Source organism: Condylura cristata, unplaced genomic scaffold (assembly GCF_000260355.1).
Source record: "Condylura cristata isolate star-nosed mole 26May11 unplaced genomic scaffold, ConCri1.0 scaffold00029, whole genome shotgun sequence".
NCBI lineage: Eukaryota > Metazoa > Chordata > Mammalia > Eulipotyphla > Talpidae > Condylura > Condylura cristata.
In genome coordinates, this window is record NW_004567130.1 from 19,477,644 (window position 1) to 19,491,525 (window position 13,882).

A 13,882-nucleotide genomic window follows, 5' to 3' on the forward strand; every position below is an offset into this window, starting at 1 on the left:
TCTACTGAGTGACGTCAGAGGCAAGCTCACCATCCCGATGTGTGGTAGTGATGGCCGTCACTAGTCACAAGAATGATTTTTAACGTAAAGCAAGAGACTACCATAGAAAATTCAAACATCCTATGTAAGCCCTTATTTGGTTTTAGATTGCTTTTGAGAAAAATGCTCATTTGTGTGAATTGCCATTTTTTCCATTTCTTTTTTAAATTGAACAATTCTTAGATTTAAACTTGTTACAAATATTCCTGGAACTCTAGAAAGAAATGTTATTTGTGAATTTGGTTATAGCTTCAAGTCAGGTTTATTTCCTTAAAATAAAAACCATAATTAAGATAAATTGAACCTTAACTCTTGGGGGGAAGCCAGCTTTGACTAGCGGCTTACCCAGCATTCAGTACATAAGATTGGCCAAATGAAAATAAGTGATTAAGAGGTAATTCAAGACTAAAATAGTAAGTCTAGAGAAACTCTTGGAAATACTACATAAATTATATTGCATGATATTCTATCATATCAGTTATCGGAAATGCTGGAAAAGCTAACAAAATTATAAAAATGTCTAACCCATAAATCAGTGACCATTTCTAAAGTAATGAAATTATAAACTACATTTAATCCGTATGTATTTTATTTTGCATAGATCAGCACATTTACGCAACGAGTCAGTCATTCTGTTGATTAAGGGTGGTGAGACAGGTGCTTGATGCTTGGAGTTCAGACTAGAAAGAGTCCTAAGTGCACATTCGCTTCTGAATGCCTCTGCCTGCCCTACAGCATGGGAGTTGATACCAAAGAGAGGTGTTTGCGTCCCTTTATTGGACCCAAGGGGAAGGGTTGCATTCATTCTAGACTATTGAAGACGTGCTTTCTGAAAAACAATGGGAAGCAAAAACTGAAAAAGCCCTTTCCCTGGCAAATTAAGGAGAGTTGTCAATGCATGTGGATGCCTAAGCACCTTTTTCTAAGTTAAACCTTCCTCACATTGCATGTGGCCAAAGACAAGGTGAAAAAGAAGGGACTTTCTTGAATGAGTATAAATGTGTTGTTTTTGTTTCTAAAAACGTTGCAATCACGTAATCAGTCCTCCACCATAATCAGCAAGCCCAACCTCCGTTGGGTTTGCTCCCCACCTCCCATCTTTCTGCACTGATTTATGGGTTAGACATTTTTCTAACTTTTGATTCCCCAAAACCTAACTCCAGTTGTCTGTTGGTAATCACAGGGGGTTGGTTTTAGAGTCACCTGTAGATACCAGAATCCTTAGGCACTAACATCCAAGGTTGGTTGAATGGGTGAATGTAGAGCCAGCAGGCAGGAACATAGCCATGTATCAGACCACTCAAGTCCAAATGTGTGTTGCTTAAAGCTGAGATGGTCGCCTGTCTCATTTTATAGAGACTCAGTGCAAACAGGCTCTTGCCAGAGGGGGTCCCTCCTGATGCACAGATCTACAGCGTCTTCTTTTCTGTCATTGCAGACTCAACTCAATCGATGTGAAGTATCAGATGTGGAAACTGGGAGTGGTTTTCACGGACAATGTAAGCCTGCTTCATCACCACCAAGTCACATGTGCTCTGATGAGAAGAGCCTGCTGGCTTCCACAGGCGGAAAGATGGTTATCTTGGAAGTGTTCCTCGAGTATCCAAGTTGTTAAATACCCGGCACATCTGAGAAAGACCCACAAAAACATGATTAACAAGTCATCTCCCACTCTGCTTCTTTCAATAAATAGCTGGAGGATTTAAGTGGAAATATATTTACATAAGCAAAAGAAAGGGAAATGCAAATTCATGTGTATTTTCACTGAGGTTTCAATACCATGCATCAGTGTTTTATAGACGCTAAAAGGAGACATTGTGGATATTAATTGTGATAAATTAAGTTTTCCTTAAATTAACACATTATTCATTTTTTTTTTTGATTGATCCTTCTTGCATCAAAGAGCCTATGACCCAAATAGGCATTTAACCACCCTGGCTTGCCTAAAAAAGCCTTACATTTTCGATTCTTAGAATTTTCAGCTTAAGTAATTTTTACCATCAGTTTTGTTTAGCTTCCATTTGCTGACATAGGAAGTTTCTAGAGAAAACAGGAAGCTTAGCTACATAAGTTAAAGGTGACTTGCTGTGGGATCTCAGCCCATCCCCTCATCACTGCTTCATGATTCTCTTCATCCTCCCATAGCGTCTGTGAATATGAACATAACTGCTAGATCTTTTGCTTTTCTGGCTGCCATGTATGCTCTTAATTACCTTGTTTCATCCTAAAATCTTGTTCTCAGGTTAGCTCTAACGTACAGTGAACAGTAGTTCCCTTCTAAAGACCTACCACATCCCCCACAATCTCCTGACTCCGCTGCTGTGCCTGGTGCACCATCCACAGACCCAGAACTCTGTAGGTCTTAAGAGAACACTAAGAGCACACAATCAAGTCTTGAAAGTATCCTTTAGAATTACCAGCTGTTTAGAGGATGTTTTGCCGCAAACTTCCTATCTAAAAACAGAAGCAAATCTTGTGCGTGAAAAGGAGGCCATCTCAACTCCAGCGTCGGGAGTTTCCATTCAAGTATCCAGGGGTCTTTGCTTCTGCCTGTAAGGTCAGTTCTTACAATCACACAGTCTGCTTCTGTTCCAGCATAGTCTATTTATAACATTCATCTTGCTCTGCAGAGGTCTTGTCCTACTGAGAACTGGGGCATGGACCAGTCCTGGAGGGAATCTGAAGAAACTTCTTTAGACAGCTTTGCAATATTTTCTTATGCTTTCATCCACCTACAATGCCATGGCTCTTACTTGTTCCATCACCTCTCGCAACACTCTTTAGTCTTCAGCAGCACAGATTCTCTCTGAAATATAGCCAGGGTTGCCCAATAAAATTCAGGGTTTCCAGTTAAACTGAAAGAACAGTTAACTAAATGCGTGTGTGCGTTCTCTTAGAGAACTAACTTTCAGGTAACTCCTGCCTATCAGGAGTCTAGCTGGAATGACATGTGTGTAAATAAATGAATACAGAAGTGTGCATAGATCTGTACCTAGCTCAGTATATTCTGAATATTTCATGGAGTTTTGAGATTATTTGGCAACCACACACAGTCCCCCATGTTCTTGGCTCAGCTTGTCACTATGTAGATCTCTCTACTTTGTGTCCACAAACTTGTCCTTCATTTGTAAATGCACTAGAGATGTTTGCTTGAAGGTCCCATGAGAAATGTCATCTGCTCTGCCTTCCAGATTTTTGGTTTTTGTTCTTCTTGACACCCAAGCCCAAATTGTTTTGGGTTCCTCCTGTTTCATCTCCTCCAAGATACACATGTAATTATTTGTCTGATCTTCATCCTACTCATGTTCTTTGTCATCTTCTCTTTCACCCTCACTGATTTTGTGACTCTTTTTGGCTCTCATAACCTCATCCATGGCTTCTTCTAGGGATCTCCTAATGTCATGATGTCATAGCCCTGCCTGCCACAAACGGCTTTTTTTTTTTTTTAGAAAGTCACTTTACATGAGTGAAATTAATTTACAAACCAGGCTTCTCATTGCATATCTACCTTGAGTCTTACCAGAAGAAAATGCCATATGCGCACACATTTATGACAGTGACCACTACCCAAGACACTCACGACAATGTCAGAGCTGCTGGTTCCATGGCCCTTAGTTCTAGCCATGGTGCTCCAGTGGCGTGTGCCTGTGGGTTGTACCTGTGGCTTGGCTTAGCCTCCAGAACCTCTCCCCCCATGTAGTTTTCATCTTCCCCCATGTAGCCTCATCTTCTGAAACAAAACAATCCGAGATGTCTTTCCTGACCACACCCCATGTGGTCGTCTCTCAGTCACTGTGTTTTCTTGATCTCTTGTTTCAGACCCACATAAAATCCCTTTTCATTTTCCTCATGAAATCTCTTATACCACTTCAGTCCCCTCTGTCTTGCTTTTGTTCTCTTTTAAAAAGTAAGATCTACTGTAGTCAAAGTGACGGTCATCTTCTTCCCATAATAGGTAGCTCCTGACTTCAGTGGCAGAACAAGTCTTATGTAAAGTGACTGTGATCCAAGCAATTAAGAGCTATGACAATATTTTATTCGACTTTATTATCCCCATTCCTCCACCATCTCTAGCTCAGCAAATACTAGTGAGTGGTAAATGAAAAATGAAAGAGGGTGAGAAAGTTGGTAGGTTTTGGTTAATTTTAGACCGTGGGTTCCCAATGGGGACAACTTGTTACCCAGGTGACTTTTGACAATTTCTGGAGGTGGTTTTGGTTGTCACCCCTGAGTCGGGGTGATGCTGGCATCAAGGGATTAAGGGAGCAGAGACCAGGGTGTTACCATTGCTCCACAATGGTAGGACATTCCACATAGAGAGTTCTCTGGCCCCAGGTACAGATAGCTCCATGGTTGAGAAGTCAGGTAGGAAGTCAACTTTGTGTTCTGTGATACAGAGGAGAGTGTAATATTGAACCTTTCAGAACTAAATAAAATTGACATATAGAAGCAAACCTAGGTGACTAATTAGAATTATATGAACTTAGAGTTTTTGAAAGTAAAAGTAAATGGAGTAACTGCAACAGGTTACTGTCAAACAGAGCAGGTTTGACAGTAGTCACGCATTCTATTTCCTGATATGCTTCCCTGTTTCCTCTTCACAGTCCTTCCTCTACCTAGCCTGGTACATGACTATGTCCGTTCTTGGACACTATAACAACTTTTTTTTCGCTGCCCATCTTCTTGACATTGCTATGGGATTCAAGACCTTAAGAACCATCTTGTCATCAGTAACGCACAATGGCAAACAGGTAAAAACTTAACCCTTCTTCCCTGTTGAAACCAAACATCAACAACTATAGCAAAAAATGAAACCAAACCTCAAATGACATCAGACAGTTTGAAAGATTTTTGCACACAGATGGTTTGTGCTTTTTCTCTATAAACCATGGGGCTTCCTACTTGAAGAGTTCCCGCAACCTATGTTTGAGTCTTATCTGGAGTAGTAGCTTCAGATGATTCCGTTAACATTTTTAAATCTCAACACCCCTATTTTGTAAAATGAGTGTACTAAACATACTTACCTTTAGGCGGTTATAAATTAGGATATAAATGCAGACGTTCTTACTCAGGCCCTGGCAAATATTAAATAGACAGAAAAATAGTTAATTATTCTGTGCCCAATGAAAATGTGCTCCAGTGGGTACTGCGGGGTACTAAAATGTGTTGCAGAATCCCGATGCACCAGTTGTAATGATAAAACGTGAGATGTTATAGTATTATTACAATGTGATATTTTAAAACTGAATAGTCATACATTCTTTTCTCTACTTTTAGTGGAACAAAAAAAAATAATGTCTGCTTGTTGACAAAGTCATACTTACTTGGTGTAAACTGACATACTTTCATGTAATCAGCTTACCTTCTAATGACACATGATTGCGATGGTAAAATGCTTTCATTATCATGAAATTTATTACAGAAGTGTATGTTGATGCATTCTCTGTAAAGTGTCCACTGGGAGGTAACACATTCTGTGAGTTACTGAGCTTGAGAGGCCTTCTTTCTCAAAAGCTTACAACCCAATCATTTTTTTAATTAGTGTCCCTTTCAAAATGTTGGTCTGTGTTCATAGTTCAATCTGCATTATCATGATCTCTGTTTTCGAAATTTTAACACATAGTTCTTACAAGTCATCTTATGTGACTCCGAATGCGAATCCAACATACCTGGCTCCAGCGCGAAGTGTTCACATGCTCAGTCTGACACAACTTTCACTCACCTTGGGACTTTCCTTGCAGTGTTTTCTCCAGTTATTTATGAAATGATTTTTTGAAAAACCTGAATGTTTACTATCATGGTCAAGAACACAGGGGTGCACTGCAGTCAGAGGAAGTAGACATAAAACATGAATACATTTTAGTGTGACTGGAACTTTGTGATATAACCAGGTATATATTTTCACCAACTTAGGATGTATATATTTAACACACACATGCAGTCAATAAAAGTGTAGACGGGAATTTAAGAAAGGCTACATAGAACTGAAGGAAGCCTTTGCAAACTGACATTTAATTAACCTTCAAAATAGCTTGGTTAATATCTATTTGTTATTTTACATTAACAAAACAAGATTTCTCATTTTTATTTTTCAAAATATTTATTTTACAGAAATTAATGGTTGTGTGTTTTTGGAGTTTAGAACTAACACAGACTCATTTAGCTTTCGAATGCTATTAAGAGAAAATAGTTTATAATGGAAATGTAAATCATTTAAAGGAAATAGAACTTTTACAAATATAGAAAGTACTCACTGTGGTATCCACTTCTAAATATTTAGAGGATAAAATAATGAAAATTTTAAGTTGCTCATTAATATTATCAAGGAATTTGGATGTAAAACTAAATCAGAGTGTGTTCCTGTTCCAATCATAGCTACACATTTATTAACCACTGAAGCTATCAAGTTTTGCACAAAATCAGACAAGTAAGTAACTTGATAAAAGAGAGTAGGAAAATGAGTCTGTGCGTACAGGGGTGGGGAAGGAAGGAGGCTGCGAAGTGGGGGTCCACTGGCGTCTGCTCAGTGTACGCAGCCACGTGCTCAGGTGTTGCCAACCCACACAGATCCCCGATAGGCCGTCAGGTGTCTTGATGGCTAATACATGTCCAATGTCACATTATTTTTTCAGCTTGTATTAACGGTTGGCTTGCTGGCTGTTGTTGTTTACCTGTATACGGTTGTGGCATTCAATTTTTTCCGAAAATTCTACAACAAAAGCGAAGATGGCGATACACCAGATATGAAATGTGATGATATGCTAACAGTAAGTGAATACTCTTTGATCTCATATGAATGAAAGAATTTCTCCTATGTCCTCCATTTAAATCATTGTGTAGCTGCTCAATAACAGTACAGAAGATAAAATAATGTGCTTTGTTAGAAACTGTGTGATTCAACCACTTTCTGCTTTTTTCCAAACATATGGGACTGTTTCTGATAATGACTACAATTTCTGAGTAAAATAGTTAATGCTGGGAGGGTGATTATTAATGCATTTGTCCATTGCTCATTATAGTCCAGGAGAGCAAGTCAAATAAGTTCCTTGGAGCATATTTTGAATCCTCAGTCATTTGCTCACCTTGATGCTATTATCTGAAGTTACTGGAGTTTGGCTCTATATCTCTCAACAGAACTCTGAGGTTTTGCTTCTATGTTGAGTATCCTGGCCTTGATTGCCTTTTTAGTCTTTATTTTCAAATCCGCAAATACTAAGTCTTTCACATTACTTTATCATAATATGTTTGTATGACTTTGATAGATCAGAAATGCCATCCATGAGATCTAAGATCAAGAAGGGAAAAATCAGACACAACATCTAACGTTAGCTGGGAAAACATGCATTGAAGAATGAGCTCAAATTCAGATACCCACATTCTTGGAGATGAAGGTATAAGAAAAACAAGCAGATATAATAATACTAAAATTATTCTAGTAGTGGGAATTACTAATGTTACCCAGACTTCTACTAGAAAACATATTTTTGTACTTGAGAACAATAAATCAGTGGAACAGAAAAGAGAGTCTAGAAATAGATTCAGAAACACATGGAGATTTAAAATATGAAAAATGTGACTTGAAATTATGAAATGAAAAATAATTCAAAACATGGTATTGGTACCATGTACACACCTCTTGAGGAGACCTGATAGAAATGGATACCAGTGACTTAAAGGAATTCCTAGATGGATGTTTCAATGTAAAAGAGAAGAAGAAAGAAACAAAAAATGTTAGGATAGAATTTGTCTTTTGAACTAAAAATAAAATTTAAACAGGAAAAGGTCTTCCTGAGTATGATATAAACCCAGAATCATAAAAAATCAAATAGGAAAAACTACCAGCAGTAATAATCAGAAATGACAAGCTGGGGAAAGCGTATTTAGCAAATGCCAAAGAATTACCTGCTTCTGTAACTTATAAACTTCTGTTCACAAACTCAGTAAACAAGCCAATGAGAAAATGCCTGTATGACCAGACAAATCACATTGAAATGAATTCAATTAACTTGTAAAAATGGAAAGATGCCAGCCTCTATCATAATCAGAGAAATGCAAATCAAAACAATAAATTGCCACTTTTTACCTACAGGTGTTCAGAGCATTAAAGTTTGTCAATACCCAGAGTTATTGAAGTGATTGAAAAACTGGCACTTCCTTGAACACTTGTTGGGAATTTAAATTAGCACCACCGTTTTAGAGACATTTTACCCACCTGCGGTATTTTCACGTGTGCTGACTCCTTGTCAGTTCCAGGGCCCGTGATCCACCGACCTGTTAATTTGCAAATAGCCTGTGGATGTTCAAGGTAGCCTTTGGTAGCACAAATGGGAACTAATTTAAATGACCAGCAGTAGGGTCCTGAGCAAATGAATTATTTAGTAAATCTATCTGATGAGTGAATAAGAAGCTATGAGGAGAAAAACCCATGCATCACTTGAACAAGGGTAGAATAGGAAAACCGATGCCTTTCCGTGTTGATTTTACCCAATTTCATGGACACCATGTAGGGTAGAAAAGTCTGCCTCACTTTAGAATGAGGAAATCATGTCTCACCATGTTTTCAACAACAGGCTCAAGGCTGAGCGCGAGCCTGGGGTGCGCAGAGGAGGGCTTCCTGTCCTTCTGGGGTTCACTTCTCTGTGCACCCACTCGCTTACCTTTGACCGGGATGGTGGGGTTGGTAACCCTACATACGTGCCTTCCTTCTTTCTTACTTGCAAGAGAAAGCTTGGTTGTAAGATACAAACTTGATCTACAGTCCTTGCTCTCACACCTGTGTGCTGCTTCCAGCCGGCCGGATGAGCCAGAACTGTGTGGAGTTTGGCAAACACTCCATTCAGCTAACTGTCCTTGGAAGTCATGCCCAGAGGTCACCGCTTAAGCCGCAGCTTTATCTTTAACCCCCCCCACTTATAGTCTCCTCTGAGGAAGGCTGATACAGTGAGCTTTTGAAAAGCTAGCAGGATTCGCCTTAACTGGCCACTCGCAGCGGTGCTTATGAAGAGTAGCAGCTTAGGGAAGTCGCCAGCTGGCGGAACCCAGGTGCAGGAGCCAAAGTCGTGGATTTAATTCCGTTCATTTTCTTTCAAAAGAGAGTCTTTCTTCATGCCAGGCTCTCTGGCATTTCTTTTCGAGTTCTCTCACTGTGTCAGATTTTATCAGTGTCCCCGGAGTCCCTGTTGTCTGGTGTCAGATCCTGACCTTAGGTCTCAGTGAATGTTCCGGGCTTTCACGAGCATACATCCACGCATTGGCTCCGAAACATCCAGAAGGTGGTGCAGTTGCTGCAGTTTGGCAGACTCAACCACGCGTCTGCCTTGGGTGGCTTTCTTTGCTTACTTATTTAAGATCATGATGTTTGGGGCCTGAGGATCTAATTAAACCAGCAGCATCCTGATAGAATTGGAACCTCCTCTCCAAGAATGTAGGAGAAACTGAGAAGCGATCTAACATCTAGGGAAGAGAAGTGATGCAAGCCGGGTAGCCAGAGCTTTGGCTTGAGGTACCTGTGTAAGGACATTCGCCTCAAAAGGGTCTTGTCCTCACTGCACAGAGGATTTGCCCAGGCAGCTCTTTAGAAACCATCAGGTCTGGCAGGCCAGGCCCAGATCTGCTGAATCAGAGACTGCAGGGGCGGAATCAAGACCTGCCTATTTTGGGAACAGGTTTCCAGGTGGTTGCCATAGAAAGTGCTCTCCTAAGGAAGTGAACTGCCCAGGTAGCTGTTCTGAGTCCCTCCCTTAGCCCATTCTGCCGTTGCTCTCTGCCTTTCTCTCTCCCCTCCCTCCCTCCTCCCTCCTCTCTCTCCTCTTCTCCCTCCCTCATCCCTTTCTCTTCTTGTTTTTTGCCGACATAAAGGACTCTACCAACTCATAGACACTGGTCCTCCTCACAATTTCTTCAGTATAAACAAGGAGCAAAATGAACCATTTTGGAGATGGATGAGGGGAAAGCCAGAGAATGTTCAATCTCGACGATGAACACCTGTCTCTTCCCAGTTTCCGTAGCACCAGGCATGGCCCCCCTCATTAATCATGCTCTGCATAAAGTGTCTTGACATCTCCCCAAATCACTTCTTTCCATTCCCTAGCTCTCATCGTCAGGTTTAAGCTGATACTGTGAAGAGGAAAAGGGAGGTGGGTGAAAAGATGTTTCCTTTTCGGGAGCTGAATGACAATTTGATGGCTGAAAGCCTGACAACCCAAGTGAGGGAGTGTTAGCTACCTCGTAGCCCACCACGGCAGTCACCCTGGTTTAGTCTGGGCATAGTCTGGTGAGGAAGGATAAGGTCGGGGAATAATATGAAAATTCCACAGCCCCTGTGTATTACACACGTATGTTTATTTTATATTGAACTAACATCACAGCATAATACTGATTTCAATTGTGCATCTTTATAAATCAGTATCTGTGCATACTCCATTTAGTTTGGTGTTTCATTGAGCATAAATAATCAAACCTACAAGAGTCTACCTGTGGTTTCAACAGGAATAAATAATCAAACCTACAAGAGTCTACCTGTGGTTTCAACCATGCATCTGTTACTGAGATACGGCTGGCGCCTTTCCTCACAGATCTTAGAGCTGTCAGCGCGAAGGTCAGGGAGACAGGGAGGACCGGGAGACGCGAGGCGGCTGAGCAGAGACTGAAAAGGGGACATTCACTTTGATATTGGGGTTATTGCACATTTTGCCTTCAGGTTGCATGTCTAGAACCTAAGTGAATCATTTCCTTGAGGACAGACTCAGAAAATCCAGCCGAGACAGAGTCAGACAGTTGAGTCGGATTCCAACACCCAAGTCACAAGACCTCTTAGCTGTAGAAAAACTCCCTGTGGGAAGCGACGTCATAATCTAGAAGTCCTGGCAGCAGGCCTTATCCAGGGGAATTAGCTGGACAAGCTTGGTCACAGACATGTCAAATAAGCAGACCTGGGGGGAGCGAGGACTTTCTAGGCCACAGGCCCAGAGTGATACACTGTTAGCTGCTGTGAGGGCTGGTCTGGAGAGCCAGGGACCGGGATTTGACATGGACATGTGCCGGTTCTGAGTCCCCGTGCCAGCGAGGGGGTTACAAATAACCAACTTTGAAGCCAGGGAAAGGTGACCTGTGTCCGCTCATTAACGAAGATGTCAGCAGCTGCACTAACTACCCAAAGCCTGTGGCCGCAGTTAAGCGCACGGGGAGGCAGGCCTGGAGCAAACAAAGAACGCCAGGCGCTTCTTAAGGAAAATTAAAATGTACATGGGAAACATACTTGTCGCTGCGTGGAAGTGTGTACAGCACAAATAAGATCTCCTCTTTCCAGAGATCCACTGTGAACAGTTCAGCTGTTTCAAAATAAACATTTCAAGAAATGACGGCTGTGTCCTGAGGGGTTTACCCCAAGGGACAAGATCCGCAAACATTTTGCTTCCAGAGACCGATTCAGGACTCTGGTGGTTCAGGCCTCTGCCATGATCAACCTCAGGGAGTCTGGGCACAGCACCCAGTGCCCCCAGGTATAGTCAGCGTGCAAAGGACTCTGGGGCTTCTGCAAGAAGAGCTCCTTCTCTGAGCACCAGAATGTTCCGGGGAGGGAACGGTGGGGCAGCCTACGCTCCTGTTTGTCGGAGTGGCGCCGTCTGTACTTAGCTCTGTTGCTCACTTGCAGGCTTCTGACCCAGGAGCTTGCTTGTTTTCTCTATGTATCGACTCATTTTGAAGCCACCTGTTCTATGTACCCCCTTTAAAAAAATAATATTATAGTTTCTTTTACATCATTTTGTGTGTTTTTTCCATCTCAGTTGTAATCCTGTGGGCTTCCCATCACCGGCTCACCTGTGAGCCATCACTGAAGTCCAGTGCATTTCCTTCCCCCCAGCGTTTTTGATCCCCTCCCCGGTACAATGTCTCTGGTCTATAGCTGTTCATTATAATTATTATTGTCTCGCCTGGTCCCTTATGCTCCTGCTGTGAGCAAAACCATCCGGTATTTTTCCTTTTCGTTCTGGCTTATCTCACTAAGCACGATCCCTTCCAGCTCCATCCATGTTGCTGCAAAAGGCAGGTGTTTATTTTTTTTGGTGGCTGAGTCGTCTCTGAACCTTTTAAAGTGATCTGTGAGTGACAGCTCTGTGGGCTGGGGCAGCTAGGTCTCTGTAAGAAACAGCAATGTAAAAATACATAAATAAAGGTCATAAAAAGAAAGAAAGAAAGAAACCTAAAAGCCTGGACAGTCAGGACACTTCTCTTCATCCACCCCACGGTGACTGCGGGTCCCTGTCTGTTATTCAGACAGCAGCGACGGCAGTGGGCCTGAGGTTTCTAAGCCAGTGGGTCTCAACGGCCGTGACTTTCCCCCAGAGACGTTTGCCGGGGCCTGAAGGTGTCTGGCTGTCTGCGGAGTGAGCTGTAGCTGGTGTTGGGTGAGCGGAGCCAGGGTCCTTCTAAAATACGCTGCGGTGTGCAGGACAGACCCTGGTGGCTCCAAACACCATTGCTGCTGAGCCCGAGAAGCCCCCAGGCACTTTTCTGAGCCCCCCCCTTTCATTTAGCCTTCACTCCCAGCTGTAGTTGTTGCTGGTCACTCCTGTTTCGGGGTATACACAGGGAGCTGCTCATCCTGGGCCTTCCTGGGCCTTTGTTCTAGGTATTAAACTAGGAAAAAATTACACCATCAGGGAAATGAGGCCTGCTTTGCTCTAATTTAATTTCTTTTTAAAGATTTATTTATTTACGCACACAAGAACTTGGGTACCGGCCAGAGGTGCAGGGGTGGGCGGACTCCCCAGAGACAGAGCAGGGAGCAGAACAGGCAGATGGACTGACGCACACTGCTGAGGGGAGCAGAGGGGAGACAGGAGGGGTCTGCGGTGCCCTGGGGTCCCCCCTGGCCGGGGGTCGACCTCGCGCTGCGTGGCTGCGGCATCTGGAGAGAGCAATGGCTCTGGCCCCTGCAGCCCCAGGGGGCCTCTCATTTTATTTCTAATACTCCGTCTTGTTACAGATATTGGGGTCTTACTTCCCGGACGCTGGGTCTATTATGCTAAAAAAAATATATAAAAACAACTGCAGTCTTTAGGTTGAACATTAACTCGCTAGCCAGTGGCCAGTAATAAATACTGTGCGGTGTCTCGGGCGGGGCGCAGGGGAAGGTTCGGGACTCGGGAACGCAGGGAGGGAAGAAGCCAGAGCAGCAGCCTGAGGTCTGCAGCTCGGCGGGCCTCAGCGCACCCTGAACGTGGCCGCTGACCGCGTCGGCGGATGCCCGCGGGTCTTCTGCATTTTCTGCAAAGCGCGGCAGGTCCGGGCGCGCGGTCTCGTCTAGGAGACGCCGCCTCGGGTGCGTCGTGGTCGCCGGGGCGTCGCGTGCGGGGGGTGACGGCGTCTCTCCCCCAGTGCTACATGTTCCACATGTACGTCGGGGTCCGCGCCGGGGGCGGCATTGGCGATGAGATCGAGGACCCGGCGGGGGACGAGTACGAGATCTACCGGATCATCTTCGACATCACCTTCTTCTTCTTCGTCATCGTCATCCTGCTGGCCATCATCCAGGGTGAGCGGCCGGCGCCGCGGGTGCCAGGGAGGTCTGGCTGGGGCGGACCCCGGGATGGACCCCGGAGCGGACCCCTGGGCGGACTCCAGGATGGACACCGGGGTGGACCCTGGGATGGACCCGGGGGTGGACCCTGGGATGGACCCGGGGGCGGACACCAGGGCGGACCCCGGGATGGACCCCGGGTCGGACCCCGGGGTGGTTGGGGCCCTCCAGGCTTCTCTGAAGCGAAGCTGCATTTCCTCTGGCACGTCCTTCCCCGAAAGCTGAAGGCGGGGCGCAGGGCCGCAGGCTGCAGAGGGCGCA

At 43.8% G+C, this 13,882-nt stretch overlaps 1 protein-coding gene across 1 annotated transcript in view; it reads left to right on the forward strand.

Moving 5' to 3' along the window:
- RYR2 (ryanodine receptor 2 (cardiac)) overlaps positions 1-13,882 on the forward strand; it is a 385,785-nt gene that overhangs the window by 365,336 nt on the left and 6,567 nt on the right. The window contains exons 100-103 of the mRNA XM_012730855.1: positions 1,478-1,538; positions 4,644-4,790; positions 6,672-6,806; positions 13,420-13,576. Coding sequence (XP_012586309.1) covers positions 1,478-1,538; positions 4,644-4,790; positions 6,672-6,806; positions 13,420-13,576 — 500 coding nt within the window. The remainder of the gene's footprint in view (positions 1-1,477; positions 1,539-4,643; positions 4,791-6,671; positions 6,807-13,419; positions 13,577-13,882) is intronic.